The following is a 25143-nucleotide window of genomic DNA, read 5'->3' as shown; positions in this document are numbered from 1 at the left end:
TTCAGGGTCCTACCTGGGGTGGGGTCCAGGTCTGGCCAAGTCTCCTTCAGCCAGAGCCCAGGAAGTAGCTTTCCAGCTGGCCCAGAATTGCATCCGAACCAACTGTGACATCTACTCCAAAAAGTCAGCCATGTATGAGAAGGTGAGCTGCCCCTGAGCCCGGTCCCTCGAGGTCCTCCTCCCCACGGTGAGATGGAGGAATCGTCAGGCTGTGCAAAGCCCAAGCCCCCACAGCTGGGGACAGTGGCGGCACCTGGTGGCCATTCTTGGGCACCGCAGGGGTCAGAGCTGCGGGCCAGAGCAGCTTCTCCCCAAGGGGATCCCATTTCTGGCTTCCCTAGAGGTCTGGCGTTGCGGGGCTGGGGTAGGGCCTGACCTTAGAGCCCGTCCTCTTGTCCCCAGTATGATGTCAGCAACGGTGGACAACCAGGTGGTGGAGGGGAGTATGAAGTTCAGGTGAGTGGGCCACAGCCTCCAGGGAACTTCGGGGCTCTGCCATCCCTGCAACTGACCATGACCTCCCCTCTCCGGACCTGTTTTTTCCATGGAGGTGGGTCCCAGGGAAGGGCCTGACTGGTGCTCCCTGGTACCCCTGGGGCTATGCAGGGCCAGAGCCTCTAGGTGGGGACCCATATACCCCATAAAAGGACTTGGGGGCCTTCCCCAGAGATCTTGCCCCACTGACCTTACCTCTCTCCAGGAGGGGTTTGGCTGGACCAGTGGTGTGGTCCTGATGCTCCTGGACCGCTATGGTGACCGGCTGAGCTCGGGGACCTACACAGCTTTCCTGGAGCCCCACTGCCTTGCAGCTGCCCTTCTGCTTAGCCTCCTGCCTCAGGGACGGGCCTTCACTCCCTCATCTGGCTCCAGCTCCTGCCAATTAAACCTCCACATGAGTCCCTGCGTTCTCCTGCCTCTTGATCCTTTATCCCTGGAGAGCCCACCCCCCACCCCCAGGCCGGTCCTTGGTCATAGTGGAGTGGAGGCAGGGTAGGGACCTGGAGGTCACGGTTGGGCCCTGGGTCCCTGGAACATCTAATAAGGTGGAAATGCTGCATTGTGGGGAGACCTAGCTTTCCTAACCCACGTATCCCAACCCCATGTCCCCCACCACCAGGCCTCCCAAAGACATAGTCCAAATGCTTTATTGTTCTGCTGAGATGCTTACAAATACTGAAAAACATCCAGCCTGGACCCAGCAACCATGGCCCAGGGCTGGGAAAGGGGACAGGAAGGTGGGCTTAGTGTTAAGGCGGAAAGGGCTGAGCACAGACAGCTGGAGGCCTGGTCCTCTGCTCTCCATTTCATCCCCCTTCTGAGGCTGCAGGGAGGGCAACCAGACCTCAGGGCACCCCCCTCTGCTGCTTCCTCTCCTGCTCAGGACTTCCATCAGGGAGAATCTGAACAACCCTCTGTCAGAAACTCAGCCCTATAACAGAACCCCAAAGACAGCTTTCTAGCTTCTTCTCCCATCCAATGGCTCCTCCTCTGGTCTATAGTTCCCAGCTTCACCCCTTCTGGCTCTAGGCAAGGCACGAGTGGAAGGGGGAGGGCTGGACAGGGGAGCCAGCAGGCTGTGTATCAGGGCCTGGAGACGCAGGCAGGGGGCAGGGAGAAGGTGTTCAGTCCCTTCCCCCCAGCAGGAGATGCCCAAGGGCCTGGGCTGGAGAGATGATGGCACATACCCGCAGACAGGCCCACCGCTGAAGCAGTGGGCTGAGCCACGGAGCCACGGCAATTAGTATGTAACCATGGCGATGAAGCCATCACTGTGGTGACCATGGTGATGGGTCTGTAAAAAGGTGATAGAGCTGGGACCTCAAGGATGACACTTCCGGTCTCTGGCCCTTCAGCAAAGTAATAAAAAATATAAACGCAGGACAACAATGGGGTAGAGCGGGGTTTGAGAAGTACACCGCCTGAGCTGTTACCCCACTCTGAATGTGGCTCTGCTCAGCCCCCAAGGCCCCTGCAAAGGGGGCTGAGGCAAGAGGGGATCTTTGGCAGCTTCTGGTACCATAATTAGTCCTTTACAAAAGAGAACATAGGCTGGGGAGCACAGGTGCCAGGTCAGAGCGGAGGGGCCCCTCTGTGACAGCTCCTCAGCCTGGCTGGGCCTGGGGCAGGACCCTGAAGGGTTATTGCAAGTTCTGGGCTCCCAGGAGGCAGCAAAGCCCCCTCCCCAACTTTTATCTCCTGGCTGGTTCTTTAGGGGGCTGGAGCTCAGAAACTCACAGGACGAGCTCCTTACAGAACATTACAAAGTCACTTCTTGTACAAAACCCCAGTCGTGCTCCGCCCTCCAGGGCCTCTGGGAGCACTTGTGTGAGGCCTGAGGCCCAGGGCGTGACTGTCTCCAGGGGCGAGTGGAGCAGCAGGCAGTTGGGCCTGGGTCCTGGGCCGGCCTGAGGGTCCACGAGGCCCATTCGGTCAGTTCATGAACTGGGTGTAGCCCTCCGCCCCGGTGACGATGACATCCATCCAGATGCGCATGGCCTCTGCGGATGGGGCCACCATGTAGTACAGCCGGTCGTGGGTCTTCACACAGAAGGTGAGGGCCGGGTTTGGGCTCTGCCGAGGGAGAGAGGAAGGTCTAAGCCAGGGCCCACCCCCAAAGGCCAGGAGCATCTTGCATCTGCCTCGCCGTCTGCCCTTCCTCTCTCTGGCTCCAGGACGCCCTGGAGCTCGAGGCTGAGTCCTTAATAGGCCCAGAGCCCAATCCCCACCACCAGGTGGGCCCCAAGCTGAGACAGTCCCCTCCTCTCAGCTGGGCAGTCCTTGGACCCTGGCAGGGACAGATGCTGCCAGGCGGGGGCCCTGCTCCTTGGTACCCGCAGGCACAAAAGGGAAAGACTCAGTCTCAAAGGGCTGTTCCAGTGAGGACCAGAGTCTCTTCTTAGCAAAAGAGGAACAGACGGAAAAAGCTACAAGTGGGATGCTGGGCCCCAGGACCCCAGAAGGGCAGAAGATCAGGGATAGAGTGGGCATCTGAGGCTTGGCGGGAGGGAGGCTGACCTGCATGAAGGCAGATGGTCCCAGCCTCAAACGTCTCCTGTTTACCAATCCTCTTGACCAGATCTAGACTCTGAGGGCCCCCTACTCCCCTTGTAGCCATCCCTTCTGCACTGCCCACCCCCACGGGGGACACATCCTACCGTCATCTCAGGATTGGGAGGCAAGCAAGCGTACTCACGCCCACAGGGGCTTCCTGCTCTCTGCAACCCACCTGGCTCCCCCCTCAGGCCTGGGGGAAGGGGGGGTACTTAGGGGAGAGTCAAGGGTCAGGGGCGAGAAGGGTACAGGAGGCATTAATATGCAGTAGTTCTGGTTACAGGTATATGGGGAGGGGTACCTCAGACACCATAGTGAAGCTGAGAAACCTCTTCTGGGGAAGGGAGAGGGAGAGAGGAAGAGAAAGTTTAGAAAGAGAACAAGAGATGGCTCCGAGCCTCTGAAGAGGGCAGGCTGGAGGTCTTTGCTCACAGAGCCCTGCTGGGCCCACCCCTTCCCCAGGGCTGTCCCTCTGCCCCTCACCTTGGCTGCACTGCGCAGGTGGTCATAGTACACTTCCTCGATGGCCTGGAAATAGATGACCCCTTTCAGCTTCGTCTCATGCTTGTCTGCAAAGGAATAAGGGCCAGGCTCGTGGACGTGGAGCGTCCTCACGTGGGAAATGGAGTGATTCCCAGGACTCCAAAACAGAGCCCAGCAGGGAGCCCGGAAGACATGGTCAGTGTTCAGCCTCACTCAGAATTATGGAGAATGCAAATTAGAACTCCACCGAGACATCACTTCTAACCTATCGGAACGGCAAAAATACACCCCAAATACACAGCACACTTTTGGTAAGTCTGTGGAGAAACAGGCGGTGTAATAAATCTGACAGGTGGGAACTGGTAAACCCTTAGGAATGGTTTGGCTGCGTCGACCAAAGTTAGAAAGGTGTTTGCCCCTCAAGCCAATTTTTACACTTCACGAGAATTTATCTTACACATGTACAAAATAACAAATTTACAAGCTTCACCATAGCAGTACCTATAGTCATGAAAGATTAGAAACAAGCCAGGTATCCATCAAGTGGAGATGGCTAAGCAAATTAGAGTGTGCCACATGATGGAATACATCCAGCTGTTTAACAGAATGACAGAGAAATATCTGATATAGATACAGATTCAGAAATAAATCTAAGGACTTCCCTGGTGGCACAGTGGTCCAGGAAGATCCCACATGCCATGAAGCAACTAAGCCCGTGAGCCACAACTACTGAGCCTGCACTCTAGGGCCCATGTGCCACAACTACTGAGCCCATATGCTGCAACTACTGAAACCCACGCAGCTGGAGCCCGTGCTTTGCAACGAGACAAGCCACCACAATAAGAAGCCCGCGCACCGCAACGAAGAGTAGTCCCTGCTCACCACAAGAGAAAGCCCACTCACAGCAACAAAGACCCAACGCAGCCAAAAAATAAATAAAAGTAAAAAAATTTAAGAAAAAAAAAAGTATCCGCCTGCCAATGCAGGGGACACGGGTTCGAGCCCTGGTCTCTGGTCCCACATGCCGCGGAGCAACTAAGCCCATGCGCCACAACTACTGAGCCTGCGCTCTAGAGCCTGCGAGCCACAACTACTGAAGCCCACACGCCTACAGCCCGTGCTCTGCAACAAGAGAAGCCCGCGCACCGCAAGAAAGAGTAGCCCCCGCTCGATGCAACTAGAGCCGCGTGCAGCAACGAAGACCCAATGCAGCCAAAAATAATTAATTAAAAAAAAAAGAAATCTATAAAATATTCCCAGATATCAATATCTAGATATAGATATATTTGAGATAGAAAGATCTCTAAGATACATTAGCAGGAAAACAAGGAATGTATTGGGTGCTACCTTTTGTGTAAGAAAAGGGGTAAGAATACATGTTTGCATTTGTTTATATTCCCCTAAAGATACTCCAGAAGGATACACAAGAGATTTAAAGGTGGTTACCTGTAGTGAGAGGGGGCGTAATGCTCAATTTAAACCTTTTTATGTGTCTTGAGTTTTGAACTATATGAATGCATTTATCTATTTAACTCCAACAGTAAAAAATGGAAGGAAGCATATAGCATCTGGAGGCAGGGGTGGCAGGAAGGAGGTGGGCAAACCCGCAGAGCAGATGACTGCTCGGGTGGCATGGACAGGGCGCTGGCAGGAGAAAGCACAGGGCCCGGGCCATCCCATCTTGGGGCAGACACCGAGCAGGCACCTCAACTGACGTCCTGGGCACTGAGCCCAAGTCACAAAGGAAAGGCCACAAGATCACTAAACTCAGACTGCGATGGCTGGCACCTTCCCCCACCCCCAGTGTTGTTTCAGGCCCAGGTATCGATCCCAGATCATTGCTACAGCCTCCTAATGTGCCCCTGCCCCGCCCCCTGCCCCTCAACTCACTGGCCCTGATGCTGAGGGGGGAGCTTCCGGAAGCAAATCGAATCCTGCTGCCTCACTGGACGTTGCTGCCTCCTTGGCTGGGCAGAGGTCCCAGACAGGCCGGTGCCAACGCACCCCTCTGGCCTTGCCTCACATCCCTCCCCTGCACCAACTGCAAGTTCTCTCCGGCCAGACTGAGCTTCTCACGGTCCCCTAACAGTACGCTCTGCCGACACTGGAATGGTCTCCAGCCCATTCCCTTGGCAAACTCCTATGTCATCTTCAAGACCCATTGCAATTGTCACCACTGGCGTGCATGGTTGTGCTCTCCCGTGCCCCTACAGCACGGATGGTCCTCTGTACAAATCTCACGGTGCTGAATCTGAACCCTCCTTTTATCTGTTCGTAGGTCTAGCTCTCCAACACTGACTGTTATGTCCTAGCACACGGCAGGTGCTCAATCAATGTTGAATAAATGAGCCCGAGGCACTGGGATCCAAAGAAGTCAGAGACCCTTCTCTTAGGAGCCCACAATTCGGGGGAAAGGAAAGCAGACAAACAGCCGCTTATCAGCTGTGTGACCTGGGCATGGTTAGGACTCTAAGAGAACGCCTACAGGTCACTGGCAGTCACGAGGGTTAAGTGAGAGAACACACTCCGACTGTTCAGCAGTGTCTGGCACAATACACGCGGCATCTGTCATGACATCATTACGCCCCAGGGCTGGTACCACACGGCAGAGGGACCCTGTATAACACAGGAGTTAACAGCGGAGGGCAGGAACCGCTCCCAGTGAGGCGGGACCAGGAAAGCCTTCACCAGAGGTGGCTTCTGATCCGGACCCTGTAGAATGGAGGGGTTTCATGGAGTAGGTGGGAGGAGGGTCCAGACAAGGGCAGGGAGGATGTCAGCTTCGAGGAGCAGGCCAGGCACACCCAGGGCCCTGATCCAGCCACAGGCCCGCCTCCACCCGGCACTTCCTCCTCAGAACAGGGACCCAGCCCCATCCTGGCCCCTGGGCCTGGCCTTCCCTCCAGCCTCTGTTCTCTCCCATCTCTTCCTTTACTGGAAATAGTGCCACATTCCTGCCTCTGCTTCCTTACCTCCCACCTACCCTTGATGGATCGCGTGCAATCTGGCTCCCACCCCGGTACGTGGTGGAAACCATTCTCTCGTCAAGATCCAACCCCTGAATCAAATGACCTTTGGGTCCACATTACTCTTGGCCTTTCTGCAGCCTCCATCATCGCTGGTGACACCCCCTGCCTGCACATGTCTGCTCCCTTCGCTGGCTTCCTTCTCCATTTCCGCCCTGCCCTCCCCTTCCCCTGTCTGATTGGGTCTCCTTTTGTTTCACAGACATTAAGGAACGTCACATGCGCCAAGCACCGGCATAGCACCTGGCATGTGGCTTCCTGCCTCCTGCCCCTTTCGCTTTGCTGGTGCCTCCTTCCTCACAAGGGTGGGCCTGCCCCAGAGTGCAGCTCTGTTTCTCCCTCTTCTCTGCTCTAAAGTCTAATTGCCCAAGATCAGTCCTAGCTCTGCCTCTTAGCAGCTGAGAGACCTTGGGCAAGTTACTTAACCTCTCTGTGCCTGATTTTCCTCATCTGTAAAATGAGTGTAAAAACAGTGCTTCCCTCACAAGATCACCGTGAAGATTAAATGAGATGAGGCACGTAGAGCGCTTAGCACGGCCTCTGGCTCATACAAGTGTTCAGTAAGTATGATCTGCTGTCATTAGTATTATCGTTATTATTATCATTCCAACAGTTTCAACTTCCACTCTGTCTCTAACCCTGACCTTTCTCATAACCCTAGATGCCCCAGGGGCACTTCAACCTCAATGTGCCTAAGATGGAGTTGTCCTCCCGGGCCTGTTCCTCTCAATCCTGACAAAGTCCCTTCCCAGCCTAGGTGGAAACATGGGGGCACACGTGTCTCTGCCTCCCCGTACCCAGGGCCCAGGTGGCCAGGGAGGGCTTCTTGGAAGGGGTGGCACTTGGTTGGGGACCAGGTCAGGGGGGAAGCAGGGTGCTCCAGGCCTGAGCGACTCCAGCGCCAAACCCTCCGGCCCTCTCCTTCCAGGCTCCCAGCAGGACCGCTCCTCCCGGCTTTGTGGTTGGGTGGGGCCGGGTGACTGGCTGAACAGACCCACTAGTGACTTGGGGACAGACCCCAGCTGGGGCATTTAACGCCAGTGCCAACCCAATCAGGCTTTTCTTTACCCTCTGCCGCTGCAGCCAGCAACGTTCTAGAAAGGCATGCTCTGAAGCAAAGAGAACGCTGACGCAGAGCAGAGCCCCCGCCAACCCACGACGTACATGGACACGTACCAGGAGTAAGTAGGGAAACGCGGGTTTCGAGCCACTGGGATCTTAGGACAGGTCGCTTCCGCAGCGCAGCCTAGCCTATCCTGACCAGGGTATGATACAGCATCCCACGCTCCACGTGGGAGCTGTCCAGAGGGAATTGCAGGGAGGGAAACTAAGCTGGAGGCTGGGTGCAGAGGGCGGAGGGAGCAGGATGGGCCAGGGGGCTGTCCTCAGGGCTGCCCTGAGCGTCCCGGGCACTGCTCGGCTGCTTGTGCTGGTGCCTCTGCAGGAACTTGCCCGAGGGGGAATCCACAGGACTCCATGCGCCCACAGCATCTGGGGTCCCCTACAGCACTCCCATCATTCTTTGCTCACTAACTGCCTCCCTGACAAAAGGCTCCAAGGGAGAGAGAGCTGTGGCCACCTTGCTTATCACCAGAGCCTAGAATAGTGCCTGTAACTTATTAGATGCTCAGTAATACTGCTGAAAAAATGAATGCGTGAACAAATCAATGGAGGCGAACCAGGTATACTCTGTACATTTTCAGAGAGGGGAGGACAAGACCCAGCCCAAGCCCCTGGACCCCACTTGGAAGCTTCCAGAAGACCCGCTGTCCTGGGTGACAGAGCCCAGGGGTCCTGGCTCTGGGGCAGTCTTGGGGGAACTCACCCACATAATAGGAAAGGGTGCGCTTGAGTCGATCGAAGACAAACCAGCGCTTCTTCCATGATTTAATCTTGCCACCCATCTTGACCAAGTAGCCACGGCAGACCTGGTAGAATGCAGGGGTGAGGAAAGACCCAAATGTGCAGCCCCTAAACCTTTATTCCCTGAGCAGCAATGTCAGTGCCATCGCCTGTGCCTGTATTCGTTGGGGGGCTGTCCCCAACATCTCTTCAGGCCAGCACACCTGGTCCTGGGACAGAGACCGCTGGTGTTAGGGCAGGAACTAAGGCCACTATTCCGAGAACCCAGGAGGTGCCTCTGAACATGGGGTCCCCACCACGACACCCACCCCGTGCCCCGGGGCCACGCGTGCCTGTACCTTGCTGCTGAGCACCACATGCATGCAGGTATCCACACCGTGGCCTGAGGACTCAATGTGGGTCTTCAGGTCAAAGTCCTCCTTCCGGATCGGCAGGTAGCGGGTCAGGGGTCGTGCCTGGGAGCAGAGGGTAGGATCAGTAGGGGCCCCTCTCTTCCCCTGTCATTCCCTTGCCCGGGCCCCTTGGCTTCAGTCCCGAACCCCCAAAAGCCTGCCATCACTCCCTCCCCACCCTCCCGGCTGTCACTCTGGTTTCATGGGGCTTTGGCCAAAGCAGGGACCTGGCATGCCTGTGCTGACTCCACCCAGGTCTGGTCAAACTGCTGAACGGCTCTACGCCTCAGTTTCCCAGACACAGCTGTCCTTGTCCTGTTCCTGCCCCTCCTCTCCCTCCTGGGCTGAATGGAACAAAGCAAAGGACGAGATGTGAACATGCTCTTGGAAGAAAAGCCCAATAAGAAGCCTGGTCTTGGGGGCTTCCCTGGTGGCGCAGTGGTTGAGAGTCCGCCTGCCTATGCAGGGGACACGGGTTCGTGCCCCGGCCTGGGAAGATCCCACATGCCGCGGAGCGGCTGGGCCCGTGAGCCATGGCCGCTGAGCCTGCGCGTCCGGAGCCTGTGCTCCGCAACGGGAGAGGCCACAACAGTGAGAGGCCCACGTACCGCAAAATAAAAAAGAAGCCTGGTCTCTAACTTCCTGTGGGGCCTTGTTTGGGTCACAGTCCCTCTCTGGGCCTCCGTCTCCTTATATGTAAACAAGGGCTTTGAACTAGAGAATCTCTAAGGTCTGTTCCACCTCAAAATTTCTGATACTTAACTAGAATTCTCAGTCAACTGGAATTTTTTTCTCCTCTTTATTTCGACGAAGAATGTTAGAATGACATGAAAAGGAAACATTACAAATTATTTAAAGAAGAAACAGGGACTTCCCTGGTGGCGCAGTGGTTAGGGATCTGCCTGCCAATGCGGGGGACACGGGTTCGAGCCCTGGCCCGGGAGGATCCCACATGCTGCGGAGCAGCTAAGCCCCTGCGCCACAACTGCTGAGCAACCCCCGCTCGCCACAACTAGAGAAAGCCCGCACACAGCAACGAAGACCCAATGCAGCCAAAAATAAATAAATAAAAATAAATTTATTAAAAAAAAAAAGAAGAAACAAAATGCTCAACTTCCCAGAGGTGCCCCAAAGATGAGCTGACGCCATCCACCTCCTCAAAGCTGGTGGCCCCTGCAGCCATTCCTGAGCCCCAGCGCAGGGGGCTAGAGAAGAGAGTCCCAAAGAGACCACTGACAGAGACAGGAAAGGGGAACTAGGCATTTAGCAAAAGATTCCAAGCACAGAGATAAAACTCACACACAGAGTTTCTTAATTATTTCTAAATTCCCGAGCCAACCTACCCCTTAGAATTCATGTTGCAGCAACATTAGGAAATCATGGAGCTATGATCGCCAGTCACTGCTGGGTAGGACCTCCACGCTGGGGAGGCCTATGGAAACCCCCAGAGGAAGGGACAACCTGTCTGAATCTCACATGTTCTCCCAGGGGTCCAGGGTCTGGGACCAGACACACAAGTCGATTTCCCTGCCCAACCTAATTTCTCCCTCTCCCTTCAACTGCTCTGCTCAAGTCTCCTGTATAAGGAAAAAGCCCAGGATTGGCTTTTGTGTAAGGATGGATTCTTGTCCCAAGGAGAAACTAGTACATTCGCTTTTGGAGATGTAAACCGAAAGTCAGAGTGAGGCCAGTTGCTGGCGGCGGGGCCTAGAGCCAAAAGGTCTGGTGGAGTGAGGCTAGGACAGCCACAAAGCACCAGAAGCAGGAGGGCATCAGGGACCGGGAAGGAGGTGCAGTGCAGACTCACGAGGCAGAGGTGAGGCCCCTGCGAGAGGCCAAGGGTAGCCACCCTGATTCTGACTCAGCTCCCATCACTGGAAGGCCTGTCCAGACCCTCTTCTCTAAAAGGTGGCCTGCCGCATCCCCACAACCCAATCAACACACACACACACACACACACACGCACACACACAGACACACAGCGGGTCCCTGTTCCTTGGGGCCAAACAAGTCCCAGGTAGAATTCTGCTTGTGCAATCCTTTCTGGAGAAAACAGGCTCTACAGCCCAGCAGGGGTAGTACCCTGGGATATCCCGACCCCTCGTCAGCCCTACCCTTAAGCCCACCACCCACTCACCTGCGAGAACTGCTTCTCCCGCATCTTGACCTCCTTCTCCACGAGCTGATGCCTCCGGGCGCTCTCGCCCTGCAGCCTCCGTTCCACCTGCTCCCGCCGCCTCCGCTCCTCCTCCAGGGCCTGCCGCCTCAGCTCCATCTCCCGCTCCTGCCCCCAAAGCCAGGGCTCAGTGCCCACCACTGCCCTCTTCCCCCCCAAGTCCCTGCCACCCCTCCTCAGGCCGGGGCAGAGCCACAGGAGGCACCCACCTCAGAGGGCAGCCTGGCATGAGGGGCCATCATCCCCCAAGCCCACCCTCTCTAAGGACCTGGCTGACAAGGGTAAATGCCTTAAACTGAGACCAACCTGGCTTCAAATCCTGGCTCTACCACCACTATGAGCTCTGGACCCTGACAAACTCCCTAAGCCTCAGTTGCCTCATCTGTAAAATGAGGCCAAGAGTGCCTACTCCTGGGATTGTAGCGAAAATTAAATGAGATCATGTGAGTAAATGCCCATCACTAACTCCGGCAGGAAGGAAGCACTCAATAAAAAAATGGGGCTTTTATAATTTTATCTGAATTCCTAGGACATGGATTGTCTAAACAACCTAATCGATAAGTGAAGGCCCTCTGAAACTCCAAATGAGAAACATTTATGGTTGAACTTCAGATTTTATGGGAAAAAAATGAACTTATGAAAGCCATTATCAAAAGATTTTCAGTCATTAAAACAAATCATTAAATACACAGCATGTGGGTGATGTTTTGTATGTCTTCATCAATGATAACAACCTTCATATTAACTCCCATCTGTCATTTCTTCCCAGCTCAAAACTTAGCAGAACCTCCTTTTATTCCATTTGTCAAGAGATGTTTGTAAATCTGCCCTCCTCTGAAGTAAATAAGACTAAGAGGCCTTCTTTTCTGGTTGATCTCCTGCTCCCCGGGTTCCACTCTTAACTCCAGACATGCAGAATGCCCGGATGATAGAGACAGATGAGCTTCTGCAGATTCTCTATTTCACCTCCTCCCCAGGCACGGTTTCCTCAGCCTGGCTGTGCCCACGATGAACCCCTGGCCCCTCTGCTGTGTCCCAGGCCCATCAGTAGGCAACGTGAGGCCCCCGCAGCCAACACCTCTGCTCTGGCTTGGACATCTGCCTTCTCTCTGTCCCCATCCTTCAACCCCAGGTCCTAGCCATCCCCAAGAGGAGTGACCTGGCACTCAGGTAGCCAGGAATCAAAATTTCTGTGGTGGCCAAACGTCCAAAGAGGTGAACACACAAAGACTGGAAGCTCCCATACGGGAAATTCACCATTGGACACTGGGTGCTGCGTCCCCTTTTCCTAAGAGCTGTGAAACTGGTCATCTTGCCAAGCCTCCGCGTCCCCCACTTGAGGAACACAGGCTTTGAAAACACTCTTCCTCAAGGGACCGCTGCGAGGACAACGTGGGTGAAGGGGCCTGGGGAGGAGCGGAGGCCCTTGGCAGGCGGAGGGCAGCCCCGGGGCCCCGCACCTCCTCCCGCCTCCCATGGCCCAGATCTGCCTCACCCTCGACTCCATGAGCCGGCTCTTCTCCGCATGGGCTTCTTTCAGCATCTTCTCCATTTCTTCCGTCTTCCCCACATCCAGGCCGCTGGCACTGGGGAGGCAAGGGGAGGAGGCACACGGTGGAGGCGGCGGCCCTGGTGTGGGCAGGACGGCGGCGGGCCGTCGGGTGGCGGCCGGGGCGCGGGTACCTGGACATGGTGTCGGGGGAGCAGGCCGAGTTGCCCCCCGTAGAGATGCTGGTCTCCATGCTGTCTGAGCTCTCCAGGCTCAGCGTGTCGTAGGCGTGCTCGCCCTCCTCCCCTCGCTCCCTGGACGCCGGCAGGTGGTGCAGGATGGAGTGATGCAGGAGCTGCGGGAAGCCCAAGGGCCCGGCCGGGAAGGGCGCGGCCCCGTGCAGGGCGTCCCACTGGCACTGCGCCTCGGCCGCCGCCTTCTGCTTCAGCTCAGCCAACCGCCGCCGCTGCTCCTCAATCACCTGCTGCCCTGCAGGAGCGACAGGCGGGAGTCACGGTGGGCACCCCACCTCCCCAGGGAGGACGCCTGCCGCATCACAGACGGAGGGAGGAGGCGAGCGGGGAGAAGGTAACACGGGGCAGCCCCCTTGCCCCCCACCAGCTTCCCTGAAGCCCCCGCAGCTCCAGGTCCGGCTGCCCTGGCAACGCTTCGTCACCTGCACAACTGGCCACAGCCATGCAGCCTGACTTCAGCGCTCCCGCTGTGTCCTGAGCCCACACGCGGCACCGAACCTGCCCAGGTGGGGCCCCGGCAGCACGACAGCCAGGTGGCTCCAGCTCACAACCATGGCCTGAATAGGTGGGCAGGGCACATGCACCCACCCTGCTGCTGGGGAAGGGTGAAGGAAGAGGTGCTGGGAGCCCCATGAGCACCCACATCAATGCAGACCCTGCGGCGATGCAGAAGCAGGAGTGCCAGTGGCAGGAAAGGAGGAAGGGGAGACGAGGCGGAGCACAGCTGAGGCAGGAGAGAGCTCAGCTGGCGGGGTGAGGCCAGCCCAACACCCCAACCCAACTCAGCCTGGGAGTCTGCCTGCGGGCAGTGGGGGCCTGGGCAGAATACATCATGCGGTTGCCCGGGCAGGGGCTGCCTGGCCAAAGCAATGCCCTCAATGACCAACGCTCTACCTGCTGGGTCGTCGGTTGGGAGGGGCTCGGCAGGAAGCGACTCGACTGGTAGGGGGGCCCCGGGTAGAGACACAGAGGGGATGAGAGGGGAGAAAGGCAAGGACTTGGACTTTCAAAACAAACAAAACGCACATGAGCAGCCAGGACTCCTGGGTCCCTAGAGACAATATCTTAGGGAAGCATTTGTGGAGGTCATCAAGTCCAACCCCTTGCCTCCAGACAGGATAACGTCTATCTCTACTCAGGTCAACAAGCATTTCCCTTATTTGCTGCGGTCTCTAGGAAAGATCTCACAGCCACCACCACCCCACCTCCCACCCCCCACCCCCCACCCCCACCCCCACCCCCACCCCACCCTGCCGACCCTTAGTCCCCTGCCCTTAGTCTTTTGATAAATAGCCAGGAATCTCTTCTTTAGGTATCTAATCCAAATCCTTTTTGCTCTTGCCTAGATCCCAATTAAAGGAAAAACATCCTGGGAAAGGCGTGGGCATGGATGAGGTAGGGTGGGGAGCACGTGGCAGATGTCCAGGGCCCCCAGGAAAGCAGGTGGGCTGGCGCTGCAGCCACTCACCCTTCTGCTGGAGGGCCAGCTGGCGCTTGGTCTCAATGTCTTGCAGCGTGGCTGCCAGGCTGCGAGGAAGGCTGCTTGTGCCATTCTGGGCGAGTAGAGTGCTCTGCGGAGGGAAACGGAGCATTGGGACCCGAGGCTCACAAGGCACCTCCCCCTACCCTCAAGGCCCTCATGGAAGGCTGTGACCTCTCTCCAGTGTGGCTGTCTCCATCCCCCACCATCACCACCCTGCCACGCACACAGCCCTCCCACTGTCCTCAGACCTTTGGGGAGGGGCTACGGCCCAAGGTAGCCACGCTGAGCTGGGAGGAGGAGGAGGAAGAGCCAGAGGAAGAGGGGAGGGGGCCGCTGCGGGTCCGGGGCAAGGGGCTAGTGGCCTCACCATCCATCTTGGAGCGGTAAACCTGGAGGGAAGAGACACGGTCTGGTATCCCCGGCTCCCCCACTGGCCACCAGCCCCATGGCATCTAGGCTGGCTGTGATCCAAGGTACTGCCCCAGCACCCGAGGCCTCTGTCTCTAGCTGACAACAGCACTGAGCCTCCTGGGCCAGCCCAATGGACAGATGTTATTGGCAGCTGCCAAGCCTCCTTTCCAGGCTGCTCCTCCTTGGGCCAATCCCTGGTCCAACCCTGCATCTTAGAAAGGACCTTGTAAATCAACCCATGTGAGGAGTTAACACCAACGGGCAGAGCTGTACAGGAGACTGACTGGAGGCCGGGGCTCCCTCTGGTCCCAGCTCTGCTGCTAAGGGGCTGTGACCTTGGGCCACGCACCTCCCCACTCTGGGCCTTGGCTTCCTTATCTGCAAAAGGAGGGGGTAGGGCTAGACTAAATAATCGCCAAGCTCCCTCACAGCACTGATGTTTGGTGAATGTGGTCTTTGGAGTCAAGAACCCTGGCCCTCAGTGTAGCCTCTGCTACTTCCTAGTTGTGTGACCTCGGAGAGATTACTTATCTTCTCCGGGGGGGGGGGGGGGGGGGGTGGGGGGGGCCCAGTGTTTGATCTGTAAAACGAGAGTTATCGTTATCTACCTCAAAGGCCTGTGGTAGTGATTAAATGAATCAAAACATATAAAAATCTCAAACCAGCTGGGCACAAAATAGAAATGTCACACAAACTACTCCCAAAGGAAACACGGAATTTTAGAGCTGAGATCACAGTCTTAGAGATGCAATGTCTTCACTCAAAGAATGAATCTTGAATGGGGCGTTGGGGGATAGGGGGGTTCAGGCCCTCCAGCCGGTCAGTGGAGCAACACTTGGGGCAGAAGGCTGCCCGAATACTCTTCCCCCACCCCGAGGGCAGCAGCTTGCCGCAGGCTGGAGCACGGCCATGCCCCCAATGGCAACTAGGAGGAGTCTTGGGCATGTCCTCAGGGCTATCACTTCAGAGCCTTTGTCCCATTCTGTCCTGCCTCCAAGTGTCACCCCTGGGGAGACCAGGAGAACAAAATACTGGCAACTCTCCTAGGACATACAAGTTCCAGAGACAACAGGCTCAAGAGTGCATCAGGACAAGACCGAGTGAGAAGCTCTGGGGGTGAGGGCCACCGAGGACAGCATGAGGCACCGCCGCTCCCGAGCCTCCTTGCATTGGACAGCCAAGCGCGTCGAGCCTCGGACTCAGGAGGCTGGCCCTCCACACCCGGAGTGCCAGGATGGCTGCCCAAGAGGAGACCCTCACTCCCCTCTCAGGGTCCAGAGGCCCCTGTTGCCCCGGCTGGATTAACCCCCCACCACCTAAGGCAGCACTGTGGGGTTGATGGATCGGCAAGGAGGGGTTACCTGCAGCTGACGGGAAGCTTTGGCGGGCAGAGGCGGGGGGGAGGAACGAGGGGAGGCTGCAGCGGGGCCGGTCCCCAGCCCGGCCATCAGCTCCTGGTACCACTGCTCTAAGTCTACAGCGGGGAGCAGCAGCTTCTCCATCTGGAGGGGGCACGGGGAGGACGACAGGGGACAGGAGGGGAAGGATGGAGAGGAAAGGTCAAGGAGTGAGGGGAAAGGAAAGGGGAGGAAAAAGGAAGAAAAGGGCAAAGAAAGGGGAAGGTTGGAGGAAGGGTAAAGGAAGACCATTATCAGGGAAACAGACAGGAAGGGAAAACAGGAACGAAGGAAGGGAGAAAGGAGAGTGTAAAGAGAAGAAAACACAGTGAGAAAACAGTTGCCGCGAACGTGCTAAGGGCAAAGAGAAACAGGGCACAACTCCCAGACCACAGACACGTGCTGCGCCAACCACGATGCCGGCCAGCGGGAGCACCGCCCCCCCGGCAGGCAGCGCTCCCCCCCCCGGGGGCCGGCTGAGGGCTGAGACGCCACTGCGCACGGGCAAAGCACACACAGACAGAGCCACGCCACTAGTGGGCTGCGGGTGGCAGGAACACACAGACCACCAACCTGGGCTGAAGGCGGGATAGAAGCGAAGGAGGAGGAAGAGGGCAGCGCGGGAAGAAGGCAGGTGGTGGGAACCAGGTCCTGGGAGGCAGGGGCCCAGGGAGGCAGGCCTGGCGCAGGTGCTGCGGGCACAGGCGAGGTGCCCCACATGGCCTTTAGCTGCTCAAGCGTCAGGTACTTGGGGGAAGGCCAGACACAGGAGGGAATACAAGAGGTTAATGGGACGGGAACCCAAGAGATGGCCCTGCCCACGGGCAAGGGGAGGGTAAGAGGAGGACACACAGAGCAGAGTAGGCTTGTAGAGCCCGGGAAAGCCAGGGTCCTCTCCGCAGGATGCCCTCACGCTAGAGCAGAAGGCCTTCCCTCCTTGAGCCATCAGGAGCTGAAGGAAGATCCCGAAGCCCCAGGCAAGAGAGGGAACCACTCCCAAGCCCCCTGACGCCAGCTGCCCTTCTCCCTCACTGCTGAAGACAGACCCTGCTGCCCCCCCAACCCAGGCCTGAGGGGCAATCGAGGGCATCCATGAGGAGGCCCTTGGGCACAGGTGGGCTCACTCGGTGGCTGGTACCTCACTGTCAGGCAGGGGCTGGGCGAGCGCGCTGGGGGAGGTGGCAGAAGCATAGGGGTCCAAGCAGGAGCACAGCTGGAGAACCTCTGCCAGGCTCACATACTCCTAGGGTGCCCGGTGGGAGGGGGAAGGGTGGGCAGAGAACAGGTTAACAGGATTCAACCAGGTACCTGACATCCACAGTCCATGCCAAAGGGCCATCACTCCATTCAATACAAAATCCACAGTAGGGGTGCGTGGGGAGCTCAGCTGCCCACTGTGGCCTCAGCTGGCTGCTGGGCAGTGGGGCGGGGGGCAGAAAAGGGCCGGCAGAACTGACTGTCTGAAGGCTCTTCTCAACCTTCACTCTTGAGGCTGCCTTGGCATCCGGGCCCTGCCACGGGCAGACCCTGAAAGCCCATTCCTGGGTTTGCCCTGGGCTAGGGGCAGGTGAAGGAGCCCGAGGAAGGTCTTCCAAGAGTCCACCAGGGACCAGGACCCACCTCCCAGAGAGCCTTTCTGTCTCCAACACCTTGGGCCTCCCCAATGAGGCACACACATGTATCACCGAGCGCCAGGCACAGCATTCCCATGGGTCCCCTCACACCCCATCTGCTGGAGCAGGAGCTGGAAGGAACAGGAACTGGAGGCACCACTAGGGCCTGAGCAACACAGGCCCTGAGAAAGAAGCCTTAGCAGGGAGTAGCTAAAAGCCCAGATAGAAAAACCAGCCCACTGCCCGAAGGTTAGGACTTGGAAAGATGCTCACACACCAGATTGTGGGTTGGGAAGACAGGGACTGTTGTATTCTCTGAGCAAATCCTTAGAATTCTGAGCTTATCTAGGTGCTGGGGACATGGTAGGCATCCAAAATGCATGCAGAATCAAAGTACAGGATCCTAAGCCTGCCCTATCCAGGGGAGCCCACCCTGACCTAGCTCCAGAGGGGGACCGTCCTCCAGGGGTCACAGAAAAGGAAAATGAGCTAGCAGGTCCAGTGTGTTGTGAGGACGGATGGATGACATGCAGAATATATGCAAATTTATATGCAAATTAATGCTCTGATTTTGCATGGACTGCCCAGGCACCTATGGAACAAACTCTGGCCAGACAAAGGATTACTGCCACGCGCCCTTCAGCTGGGCCATTGGGAGGAGCTGAGCACAGCTCAGCAAGCAGGCAGACAGGCAGAGTACAGCAGAGCAGGCAGTTAGCTGTGATTACCTCTTGTGCTTTGGGGCAGAGCTGAGTGGAAGCAGGTGGGGTTAAGGGACCAGAGGAGGCCCCAGCCTGAGAAGACCCTGGGAAGGGACCCAGAGCCGCCATCCCCAGCCCCACCTCTGAGGACTCGGAGATGAGCAGTTCAGCCTACAGAGAGGGTACGTGTGAGGGGCCTCACACTCAGCCCAGCCACCCCACCCCAGGCCCAAATTGTTTACACAATGAGGCAGGAAACTTGGCACGTTCTGGTTGGACCTCACACACCAGGCATGCAGAGACTCGGGAAAGAAAGAGCCCCAATGCCCACTTCTGAGCCTGTAGCCTAGTTGCAGACAGAAGCCCAGGGAGCTCCAAGATCAGGACCCCTAGATCCTTATGCTGCCCCTTGAGCTGAGTCCACCCAGCCCTAGCCCTTACCAAACCTCTGAGCTGCCATCCTCCCCACCCATGCCTCCTGAATCCCCCAGATGTATTCAGTCACCCGAAACGGTAAGATCGGTGGGCTCCTGGGGCCCAGAAAGGCAGCTGAAAAGAAGCAGCCGGTAGCCATAGAGGATCCAATCCCAGACCTCAGAGCCATCCCTACTCAAATTTCTCCGGTTCAGGAAAATGCCCCCATATTCAACCTCAGCTGTTGGGGTGAAGGCCCCATGTGTTGCTCCAGAGCCTCCCAGGAGACCCCTTGGGCCTGAGGCTGGGGCCCAAACCAACCATGTTACCTCTTTGAGGGTCGACGTGGTCTTCGGGAAAGCCCTGCCCCCTGTGAGAGAGTGGTATCTTCTTTCCAACATAGCCAGTTTCTCCTTCTCCTGCAAGCCCAAAGCGGCAGAATCAGAAAGGAGTGGGAGTGGGGCAAGGGGCCCCAAGTAAAGGGGGATCCCACCTGGCTGGCCAGTCTCCACCCCAGCCCTTCTGCACTCACCTCCCACTCCCCCAGCCCCTCGCCAGCCCTCATCCCCCACCCAACCCGACTGGGGCTACCTTTTGCAGCAGCTGCAGGGAAGCACTCTTATCCCGGGCTAGGCGTTCTGACTCTTGCACAGCCTGGGACCGGATCTGCCCAGCCTGACTGTCCAGGACCGCCAGGCGCTCCTGGAGGAGATGGGGGTAGTGGGTCAGACCCTGGAGAGACAGGGCTGAGCCCAAGGTGAGGCTTGGCCGTCTCTGCTGCCCAGAGACCCTGGGCTTGGGTGAAGGGAATCAACTAGCCCTTCTGTTCGGCCTCGTCTCACCCAAGGAAAACGCAGGCTGCTGTGGTCGGCTCCCTCACCCCTCCCTCAACCAGTGACCCCATGCCACCAGGCACACCAGCCAGAACTCAAGTTCCCAAATCTCTCTCCCCGCCCGCCCCAGTCAATGTGTCCGGAATCCCAGAGATGCTGCAACGTTCTCCACCTGCCCCCGTGCTTCCATCCCACTGCCACCACCCCAACCCAGGCCCTCTGTTTCCTGGCCTGGACTTCTTCACCAGCCTCCTGCTTCCACTCTCTCAACTTTCTGATCCACCCCTACACTGCCACAGGTAGCTTCCTAAAATGGACTTTGAGGTTTGTTTTCGTTTGCTTGCTTGTTTGAATTTTCTAATCTTTTTAGAATGTATATTACTTGAATAATTTTTTTTTTAATCCACGAGTAAGGGTCATCAGTCCTCTTCTCAGCAACTCCTCATTATTCACAGGATAAAGCACAAATCCCTCAGCCAGCACTCAAGGGCTCCTGGAACTGGGCCTCCACCTTCCACCCTCCCTCCTACCCTGAGCCCTCGGCGGCGTGCACTCAGCTCGGCCCTATTGTAATGTCAGCGGTGCAGGTGTACACTCCCAGGCCTTTCTTATACGGTTCTCTTTGCCAGGAATGCTGCCCTGTCTTCTCCACCCATCAAGAGCTTATTTATCCTCCAAGACCAGACCCAATGCTATCTTCTCTCCAACATCTTCCTTGATTACCACTCAATTCCTTTGCTCCTCGCTCTGTGCTCAAATTATTCCATATCACCATTTGCCTTGTATTGCTGTTACTTGTGAATATATGTCTCCATCACCACCACCCCGCCCAAGCTGTCCGATCCAAGGGCCGGGCCAGTTTCTTTTCTGTCTCCATATCCCCAGTAGGGCTTAGCGCAATGCCTGGCTCAACAATCATGTGCTAAGAGGAAATGAAAAGATAATAAGTGAGAGAGAAGGAGAGGGGCTCGGGAAAATGGGCTGGGTTTATCCAAGGAGGGCTTCCTGAAAGAGGAGGCCTTAAACCATCACCACTAAGAGCAAGACATAGGAGAGAAGGGAGGGAAGAAGGGAGCTGTACTAAATCTGGGGTCAGCCCAAGCAGACTGAAGCAGACCAGGTGGTAATCCTCACAACAAGATCTGCAATTTACTGAGAACCTGTCAGGACCCAAGAACTCTGCTAAATGCTTTGCACGTGTTACCTCACTTAACTCTCTTACGAGGCAGATGCCTTTATGCCCATTTCACTGATAGGCAGATGCATTTGTAAGGCAGAGCAGCTCAGGGAGAGAAGCAAGGGATCTGGACTCAGGGGCAAGTCCAGTGGCTCCCCACTTACCACCAAACTCAGGCTAGCCATCTAGCCCCTCTTTTTGACACCCCTCCCCAATCTCACTGCCCTCACCTCCCACCAGCCTGGCAAAGTGCACATGCATGCATATGTGTGCACGAACACTCAACTCTCAGCAACAGGTGTGTGGGCCGCCTGGCTCCTCCCCCTTCTCCTCATCCACACCTTCCTAACCCTTGCTTAACACAAGCCTCCTCCCAACTTTACATCCCTGCCCCAATACCCTGTCCTGGTCTGGCTGAGATCAGGAGGAGACATCAGAGCATCTGGAGCTCCAGAACCAGCCAGGATGCGATACCAAATCCCCTTGTTTTACGGCTCAGCTGAGCCAGGGCTGGGCCAAGGCTGGAACCCAGGTGATGCCTTTCTAGTACCCCTGGCAGGCTCTAATATCCAGATCTCTGGTCTTTGTATGTGTCCCAGCACTTCCATCAGAGAGCTCTACAAGGGCAGGAGCAAGTCTCCTCTTCAGCCCCCTCCTCCATCTCCGTTTCTCCCTTCCCTGCCCAGCCAGGGCCCAGCTCTGAATGTGAGCCCAATCCACTTTCCACTGGAGGACTGGGGGGAGTCAGAGCTTAATAACAATAGTTATTGTTCACTGAGTGCTTACTATGATCATGTCCTATGCTGTCTTCACACACATCATCTCCTTTATCGCTCACAACAGCCTGTTATTGTTCTTGTTTTACAGATGAGGAAACCGAGGCTCAGCAAGGTGAAGTCAAGCCGGCACTGCGGGCCTCGCGGCAGGGATGGGGGCCAGGGGGGCGCACCTTCCTCTTGGCGATGCTCCGGAGCAGCTCGGCCTTGCTCCGGAGCAGCCCTTGGCCAGCCAGCTCGCGCTCCTCCTCCACGCGGCTCTCCCGCTCCAGCTGCTGGAACTCCAAGTCTTCAAAGAGCTTTGTCTCAGTCTCCAGGGCTTCTGCCTCCTTGAACGACAGTGACAAAGGGGATCGGGTGGTGCTCACGATACCACTCTGCGCCTGGAAGGCCAGTTCACAGAGGTGAGACTTCTGGGGGCTGGACCCGGGGAAACGGAGGAAGGGACCTGCCCCCACCCCGCCCCCTTTCCTCCGCTCGGCTCTGCCCCTTTGCCGGGCAGCGCTGCCTGCAGTAGCAGAAAGGAGAAAACCTCCACCCCCCACCCCAATCCTTCCCTGTCCCCTCCAAGCCACAACACGGACCCTGTCGTCCGGCAGGTACTGCAGGGCCCAGGCGGTCCCGGCCCACCGCTCCTCTCTTCCGGGCGGGCGGCCCTCGGGGGCGGGGAGGGGGCGGGGGCTGGTGAAACTGACCCTTCTCAGCTGCTCCTGTAACTGTTCCCGCACTGACTCGGGGCAGTTATCGAGCTGCGTCTGGAGCTCGGCGTAGAGCGCCTGGCGGGCCTCCAGGTGCCTCCGTCCCGCGGCCAGCTCCGCCCTCTCCTGGTCGCCGGAGGGGGAGGGGGCGGGCACAGGGGAGAAACAGAACACACACTCCTCAACTCCGGCCCGGGGCAGCGGCGGCGCGGGGCGGGGCGCAGGGAAGGGGGGTGGGGTGCGGGGAAAAGAGAAAGAAGGCGGGGAATGAAAGGAGTTTAACCAGGAGAGGAGAGAGCAAACAGGAGAAAGGGAAATAAGGAGGAAGAGGTGCAGAGTGGGAAAGGCAAAGAGCTGGGGTGTGAGACAGGACTGGAGGTGCAGGCGATGGTGTCACAGGCAGGGGTGTGGGTCCCAGGCAGAAATGTTGGTCTCTTGGAGTCCCTTGAACTAGAAAGGTTTGGGCAAGTCCTAGGAAGAGGCCCTGTTTTCTCTCCAAACCAGTCAAAGACAAAGCTGGTTCCACATCACAAACACGGAGCCTCTAGCTGCTGTTCCTCCCCCTCTTCCGCTTCCCAGAGACCAAAATTTAACCCTGGGAAAAGGGTAGAGTTGGTGGGGATTAAATCCAGGGGTTGGGTGTGAATTGGGAGCCGAGGATGTTAAAGCTACAGCAGTGCAGTGGAGGGGACCCCAACCCAAACCCCTTGGCCTCCCCACCTCCTGCCCAGGGTGGGGGTGGGGTGCTGGCACTGCAGGCTGAACTTCAGTAGGATGAGGGTTGCAATTAGTTAGGCCCGTTGCCATGGTAATAGGAGCCCCAGGAGTGGGTACAGAGAGGAGGTGGATGGCTCTGTCTGGGGCAAGATGACACCTCTGAGGGTGGGAAGGGGGGATGCAGGGAGGAGCTGGTGAGTCACCCCTCCGAAGGACAGGCAGAGGAGAAACTGTGATTACTGATTCCAAAGCCAGAATGGGGCCATGGGCTGGGCGCTGGGGAGGGAAGCTGAGGGAACCTTCCCCACTGCCACCACCACCGTGGCCACCACCATCACCACCTCCACCTCAAATAACTGGGCCCAGAGAGAAGGCAAATTCCATGCCTCCAGGCAATGCCAGGTCAATGAGAAATGAGGTTAGACAGGTTCCTGCTGAAATGCTGAGCTTCACCCTGGAGTCCCTGTGCTGAACCCTGCCTCTGTCCCCCCTCCACCCCACGCCCCCATCGTCCTCCAGGCCTGATCAGGCCAGTTTCTGAGGTCCAAGCACTTCCCCATGCTTGGACTCAGCCTTTGCAATACCCTATGTTCTGAATGGATCAGGGGTGGGAGTGGGGAGAGACCTACCCCTTCCCACCCTCTGGTTGGAGTATCTGAAATTGGGAAGCCCCAGAGGAAAGCTAGGAAGGGTAGCCACTGTGTGGCAGAGAGCCCCTGTCCGTGCCCTCCCCAGGCCATGCCACCACCACTGGACCTCCTCATCCCTCCACTCAGGAGGGAAGACAGGTGACGGCTGGAGGACAGCCCGCCTCTCCTCTGTGCAGGAAACTGCAAACAGTCTGTGGAGGCCGCACCCTGGCTTTTCCAAATGAGAGGAGCTCTTTGGACTGAGAGGCTCCTCAGCCAAGCATTTCCCCCAATTTTGTACCCCTCCTGCCAATGCCCCACTGAGTAAAGTGGAGCTGTGCCCCCTGCCCATTCCTTTCTGATCAAAACCCTGGGGTCCCACACCAAGAACGGAAGGAGGCAACATTAGAGGGGAGGGGCCAAGGGCACAGGGGTGCCCGTGGAGTTAGTGCAAAAGCAGGCACGGCTCAGCCCTGCCTGGGTGGCACTGGCAGTTAGGGACATGCAGAGAGCCCAGGACAGTGATTAGAGGGGGCGTTAGTGCAGGCCTGGTTGGTAAGCATGGAGTTAATTTGGCACAGAATTTGGGAGTGTGGTTTTGGGGTCCAGAGCCAAAGCTCCAAAAAACAGGGTGGGAGGGTCAAAGAATTGTTAAGAGCTTCAAAACTGAGGGGCAGGAGGAAGACACTCTCAAAAAATCCAGAAGGAGAACTAATTCTTGGAAAAATACTGTCAAGTCCAGAAATAGGTGGCCCCTCTCCACTTCGGAGCTTTTGGCACGTTGTTGGACATCTTGGGCGTGGCTGACACGGCCCCTGTGGGATGGAGCGGCCCCAGCAGGCTGGCACGAAATCTGAAAGGGCCAGGGGCAGGAGCTGGGACCATCTGGGATGGGAGGCTGCAGATCCTGAAGGCTCAAGGGAAACAGAGACCTGAGGGCCATCTCCCAAAGACCACATCCTGAGCACCGGAGCCACGCTTGGAGGCGGATGTCCTCCAGATGCAGACACCCGGACCTGAATCACTCCCCAGCACCAGTGCCTTGGGCCGTGCTCACCGCCCAAGAAGGGGCTTCGGCACTTCCTAGAAGGGGCACGAAGGGCCTAGAATGGCAGGCACCCAGGCACCCAGATGTAGAACAGAGACCCAGGCAGAGGAGACCCCAGACACCAGCCCAGACCCTGGCAGCGCCCTCCAAGCTGATACTTTCCACGGAGAATAAGGCCCCCTGCCCCTGGAGAGGCCCAGAGACCGGCCGGGCTGCAGGATGAACAATGAGGTAAGAGGTTAGGGGCCCCAGAAAAGGCATCTCTCCTCTTCTCCCAGGCCACAGGCGCCCGGCACTGAGCCAGGCCTGGGGTGGGTTACCTTGTCCCTCTCCTTTTGGATGCCCGTCTCCAAGGTCACCAGCTTCTCCTGCAGCTGGTCCAGCGCCTTCTGCTCCTTCTGCAGCAGCGCGCGCTCTGCTTCCCTCTCCCCCTGCAGCAATGCCCGCTCCATTTCAGCCTGGAGGCAACAGCAGGGTCCACGTCAAGGCCACTCAAGGCAGCTGGACTCGGG

General features: G+C 57.3%; 1 protein-coding gene across 3 annotated transcripts in view; it reads right to left on the bottom strand.

Annotated features, from left to right (window-relative positions):
- Positions 1 to 973: 973 nt before the first annotated feature.
- PHLDB1 (pleckstrin homology like domain family B member 1) overlaps positions 974 to 25143 on the bottom strand; it is a 45717-nt gene continuing 21547 nt past the window's right edge. The window contains exons 9-26 of one of the 3 annotated variants that reach the window (XM_089915658.1): positions 24952 to 25089; positions 22124 to 22363; positions 21713 to 21868; positions 19345 to 19455; positions 19083 to 19172; positions 17164 to 17268; positions 16599 to 16772; positions 15990 to 16130; positions 14466 to 14606; positions 14203 to 14305; positions 13629 to 13673; positions 12675 to 12969; positions 12487 to 12577; positions 10953 to 11099; positions 8762 to 8878; positions 8386 to 8488; positions 3535 to 3620; positions 974 to 2571 (exon numbers count right to left, since the gene is read on the bottom strand). In XM_089915658.1, the coding sequence (XP_089771784.1) occupies positions 2431 to 2571; positions 3535 to 3620; positions 8386 to 8488; positions 8762 to 8878; positions 10953 to 11099; positions 12487 to 12577; positions 12675 to 12969; positions 13629 to 13673; positions 14203 to 14305; positions 14466 to 14606; positions 15990 to 16130; positions 16599 to 16772; positions 17164 to 17268; positions 19083 to 19172; positions 19345 to 19455; positions 21713 to 21868; positions 22124 to 22363; positions 24952 to 25089 (2424 nt within the window). In that variant the 3' untranslated portion in view covers positions 974 to 2430. The remainder of the gene's footprint in view (positions 2572 to 3534; positions 3621 to 8385; positions 8489 to 8761; positions 8879 to 10952; positions 11100 to 12486; positions 12578 to 12674; positions 12970 to 13628; positions 13674 to 14202; positions 14306 to 14465; positions 14607 to 15989; positions 16131 to 16598; positions 16773 to 17163; positions 17269 to 19082; positions 19173 to 19344; positions 19456 to 21712; positions 21869 to 22123; positions 22364 to 24951; positions 25090 to 25143) is intronic. The other 2 variants (XM_089915659.1, XM_089915657.1) reach the window with 2 other exon arrangements.

Source organism: Delphinapterus leucas, chromosome 7 (assembly GCF_059928025.1).
Source record: "Delphinapterus leucas isolate spDelLeu-1000000601 "Yukka" chromosome 7, BTC_Dleu_Yukka2, whole genome shotgun sequence".
Taxonomy (NCBI): Eukaryota; Metazoa; Chordata; class Mammalia; order Artiodactyla; family Monodontidae; genus Delphinapterus; species Delphinapterus leucas.
Note: the sequence above shows the minus strand (reverse complement) of the source record. Positions and strands in the feature narration are given on the sequence as shown.